Source organism: Phallusia mammillata, chromosome 6 (assembly GCF_965637545.1).
Source record: "Phallusia mammillata chromosome 6, kaPhaMamm4.hap1.1, whole genome shotgun sequence".
In the NCBI taxonomy this organism is placed as follows: Eukaryota; Metazoa; Chordata; class Ascidiacea; order Phlebobranchia; family Ascidiidae; genus Phallusia; species Phallusia mammillata.
The window spans coordinates 9,933,509-9,938,216 of NC_137257.1; the positions used below are offsets into that span (position 1 = coordinate 9,933,509).

The 4,708-nt window shown below is 37.9% G+C and overlaps 1 protein-coding gene across 1 annotated transcript; it reads right to left on the bottom strand.

Annotated features, from left to right (window-relative positions):
* Positions 1–1,014: 1,014 nt before the first annotated feature.
* On the bottom strand, positions 1,015–4,152 carry LOC145233684 (uncharacterized). Its single transcript, XM_080098457.1, has 9 exons — positions 4,015–4,152; positions 3,652–3,719; positions 3,493–3,588; positions 3,101–3,295; positions 2,966–3,023; positions 2,620–2,858; positions 2,162–2,254; positions 1,973–2,015; positions 1,015–1,251 (listed from the first exon to the last, which is right to left on the bottom strand). Exons 1-9 carry the CDS (start codon positions 4,128–4,130, stop codon positions 1,143–1,145), a joined length of 1,017 nt encoding a protein of 338 aa, XP_079954583.1. The 5' UTR covers positions 4,131–4,152; the 3' UTR covers positions 1,015–1,142.
* Between the last annotated feature and the right edge of the window lie 556 nt (positions 4,153–4,708).

Below are 4,708 nucleotides of genomic sequence, written 5' to 3' on the forward strand. Positions count from 1 at the left end.
CTTTTCGTCTGATAAAACACACGACAAGTGTAAAAACCCAAGACAAGAGCCCTGGCCAAGACACCACACAATGAGGCAACGAGTAGGTCAAAATGGAAAAGGAATAGATATTAGCCTATATTTCCCTTGGAAGGATCACTTTTAAATGTTGATATAGGCACCGATTTTGAGATTTTGAAAATACTTCTGTTGAAATATGTCCAGTACGTGGGCCAGGGGATTTTGCACAATCTGTACATAAAAACATTCCGCAATGTCCAAACATTTATCAAATACCTCTCTTTGTACAATAAAATAATGGTGCGCAAACGCCGTCCTGTCCTCATTTTCGTTGTGTTGTCGAGTTTTCCACGTGGTATTTTGTTTGGCCAATGTGTTGTGCCTTGCGAAATCGAAAAATCTGTGCCACTATTAACATTCAAAAATGCTCCTTCCCAGCGTAAAATAATTTCTATCCCTTCTCCTTTTTAAATTTCTCGTTGCTTAATTGTGTGGTTTCTTGGCCAGGGTTCTTATATTGGGTTTTTACACTTGTCGGGTGTTTTATCAGACAAAAAGCCTCAGTGTAGGTTAGTTTACTTGGTGTTGACTTCAGGTGCGGTAGCTTTAACTGTTCGTTTTTTGACAAACTCAAGTCAACATATGTTTCGGTGCATTGCTTACGCAATAGCGTGTACTTTTGTGCGCTCCATGACGTTTCGACGTTGCGCAGCTATTTCCGGCTTGCTGTATTGATTTGTTTACAGAAGCCTTTTTACTGGGAAGCCTATTGTGGAAACCTAACAACGGACGATCCGCTTCCAAAAATTTGCAACGTTTTTTCGCAATAATTAGATTGAAATCCGTCTTTGAAAGGTTTGGGCTTGCTAGTTGTTCAGTTTTGCTACACAGCTGGTTATCCTGCCACACCACACTGACACGCTTGATCTGGTCGCGACCCGCAGGTCAAAAACCACTGGCTCTAAGCATATACTGAAGGAGACAGCTGGAAACGTCCATTTTTTTAGTGTTTGGTGAAAAATCTGTTATAGTTCAACACCCCTTCACAACGTAAATGACTCCTCGTAATTGAAAAACGCGTAGATGTGAGAAAAATATGCTTCACAATATTGCCAAAAAAGCAACAAACATAAAAAAACATATCAGTTTGAACTTTTCCGGCCTTTACATTTGGAGGCAATGATTGGTGATGTTGGCTTCATTTCCAAGTAGGCGGCCCCATCACCTTCAGATCTTCCGACAAACAATAACCTGAGTTTTGTATGCATGAAAATCCATATTTTCCAAAAATATATATGTATATATTTCAATAGAGTCAATAGGTTTAAACGACCTATACTTTTGCCATGTTATGCAAACTCCACGGTACATGAAGAAAATGCATCTAATGGTCTAGCAAAGGCAACACGTAACCGAACCTAATTGTCATTATCGCATTGTACTTTTGAGGAAAGGTTTGTGTGTCGACAACCGGGTTTTCCCCACTGCATTATTTAATCATGCGTAACGAAACCGCATATACGCCACGCGATTTTTTCTGTTCACAATTTATCTTCTCTCGACCTTCGTTCTGTGTAAGTTATTCGATTCTTAAACTCGGCCAACTAACCGAAAATTTCAGTAACAAAAGAACTCACAAATAGCTTTTGCAAAACATGGAAAGCGAATTCTGTAAAAATGCTGACCGTTAGGACTATTGGAGTTGGGGTGAGGTTGGAAGATGAGATGAGTTATTTTGGAACAACATGAAACAACAACCCAAAGCTACTAACTAAGTTCCCAACCCTACATTTAGTTCCCAACCCTACATTTAGTTCCTATCCCGGTCTCACTGTTAATTTAAACAACTGCGCTCTTTACGTTTATCGGTATTTAGCACTTGTATTTTGTGAGTTGTTATGTTAGCAGCTCTACTCGATTAAACAAGGCTTTCATGGTATGTCAACAAAAAACAAAGCATAAAATCTCTTACCCTGAAGAGCCAGGAATCGTGTCTCCATTCTTTTCATCATTATCTGTTTAGCAGAAAAATGTAAACTCCATCAATAATTTTAATAACGTTTCTTATTTTTTTCCCAAAATGTTACCAACTTGTTTGTTTTTTTATCTTGTAACATAAAGTTTTGAGCAAAATCTGTAACTTAGTTATTTTTTAATGTACCTTCGTTGGAAATTTTATATGGGTTAATTGTTTGCTCTTTCTTCATTTCTGTGTAAGTATCAACTTGTCGTTGTTTCATTTTGGACGGAATACCTGTAAAATGTACCTACAAATTACCTTTTGTGTATAGCGATTAGCAAAATTGTTTAAACCATGGCAATGCTACTCAATTAATAAAAAGGTTTACAAAAATATGAACCAAAAACATAACGAGGAACATAAAAATTTTAAGGCGCCCTTGCTTATCCATTTTTAATGTATAAGAAAAATAATTCTGGTCTCATCCGAAACAGTGTTTCAGTCTATGTTTTTAAAAAAGTTCGATGACGAAAAAGGCTGAAAAGCAATGAAAAATGGTTCTTGTATCATCCGAAAAAACTGTTACAGTGCAATTTTTCGAAAAAAAATGCAATGAAATAAAAAGGTTGGAATGCAATGATTTAAACTTTCATGCATACGTTCTATCGGTGGTGGGGGAGGAACCAACTGCATCTGTTGCACTTGGTTGGCCTTGTCACGTGCAACTGGCATAAACCGATTGAGAAAAGAGCGTCCATTGGTTGCATCCTCGTCAAAGGTGGACAGGTCAGTTAAACTTCGACGGATGAGTCTAGACTTGGGCCGTTGTTTCGGCGTTGCCTTTGAAGGAGCTGTTTTTTTCGGGGACGACGGTGTCACGTGCAAGTCACCGGCAAAACTGGTCAAGGTAATCCATGGGATTTAAATGTACACGAACACAAAATCAAGTTTTTCATGCTTATCTATGTTGACATACATATTTTTATCAACTGATCAAAAACTTACATCGAGTGTCGCACATCAGCAGTCCCAGTCGCGTCTTTCTTTTGTGTTCGCAGAACAACTGCAAAACGAGTCATATTCTTTTCGTTTAAGTGTTTTGCGGACGATAGACAACTAAAGGTACATAGGCCTTCCCACCTCCAAACCGTGAAGCGTTGGTGTTAATAGGTGGGCTTGGTGCGCGACCAATATCATCAGGAATTGAGTTAACTTCAGCCGATACTTCTATGGTTGAAGGTGGTTTAGATTTACTGGTTTCGTCTTGAATGTTCACCGTTGATGATGTTTGCTTTTGGCTCTCTGACTCCCTCTTGTCCAACGTGGTAGGCTCAGCTAAAAATGCAAACCTTTCATTGATTTTTTTTTATACTAACTTCGTGTGGGCAGGAATAAAAAGCATGTACACATTTTTCGATGTCTTACCAAAAATTAAACCCTTAGAAATTGTAACCATACCAGTGCAGGTGTGCAGTTATAATAATACTTGTATTATCCAGTTGCCATATTCTCAAACAAACGTATTCTTATACCCTCGTTGGCTTCTTCAATTGATGGTAATGATTCTTTTGGTGTAAAGTCTTGTCGCGCTTTTGTTGCCCCTGCTTCCTTCGAGGTTGTCCGTTTTTCTGGAATTAAACCGAAAATTGATGTCAGCTGATCATTGCAGCTTTAGAATCACATATACTTACCATCAATGCCAGAAGTATTGTCAGACGAGTTTTTCCGGCCAATGTGTGCGAACAAATTTCTTTGCAAACTAAAAACAAAAGATATCTGGTGTGTTCGTGCCCCAATAAAGCGAAATTCTATGTTTAATTGGAAAACTATATCGTGGTGCATTTGTTTAAATGACGCGAATAATACGTCATGCATTCCATTGAGGATAGTCATTCACAATGAACCGTCATGTTATTGAATAGGCTCACTTAAATGCATTAGTTAGCAAACTTATTTGAAGTGCACGAATTCAGACAGCATTCTTGGTAGCTTGTGATTCAGCAATTGCTGGAACGTGTAAAAGCCGACGTTTAGGTTTCGCCCAAGTTACTAACTTGACAACATTTTGCCTCCAAGATGGTCTCACTAAGAACTCTATGGTGAGAAGGACCAGCACCAGAAAAGCCAATATGGTGTATGTGCTGACAACCAGAGCATCGTTGATATCCATTTAGATGTAGCAACTTGAAAATGTTAGGCCTATAACTTTCAAAACAAAAAGCAGCTGAGTTACATACAACTCTTAATAAATGAACTTTGCTTGTCACACACGAAAACATATACAGTAGGCATACTATTGTCACTACACAGTAGGCTAAGCTAAAGCATTTTTCAAGTATCAATATAACATCGAAGAATGAGGTAAAACGGCAGAATAGATACTAAGTTCCTGTTAAGTCTAGAGATTAACGTGCTTCGTTTGGCCAAGCGTAAACATATGCTTCTCAAAAATATTTTCATACATTTGAATTACTACATTCTGTTTAAAACCAGTTTCAACACAACTGAACACATCACTTTTAAACATAAAAAAGCAAACTTAAAATTGAAATAATGCACCATTTCTCTATTGACTGTAGCACAAAAACAAAACTGTTAACTACCTACATCTTATTGACATGTTTTGCATACACGAAGAATGCGCTGGAATCCCAAAATGGATTGCGACGTCACATAAAGATTGCGGAAGTCTATTTTAGTACACACAGGTGGGTTAAACTTAAATCAGCCGAACAACAAAAACACAAA

What these genes read in the sequence shown, in the direction of transcription:
- LOC145233684 (XM_080098457.1), bottom strand. Translation starts at nt 4,130, where the DNA reads ATGGATATCAACGATGCTCTGGTTGTCAGCACATACACCATATTGGCT. An exon ending in AATTGAAGAAGCCAACGAGG is followed by an intron (nt 3,296 to 3,492) that starts GTATAAGAATAC and finishes TTGCATTTTTAG; the next exon opens with CTGAGCCTACCACGTTGGAC. An exon ending in CAACGCTTCACGGTTTGGAG is followed by an intron (nt 3,024 to 3,100) that starts GTGGGAAGGCCT and finishes CTCGTTTTGCAG; the next exon opens with TTGTTCTGCGAACACAAAAG.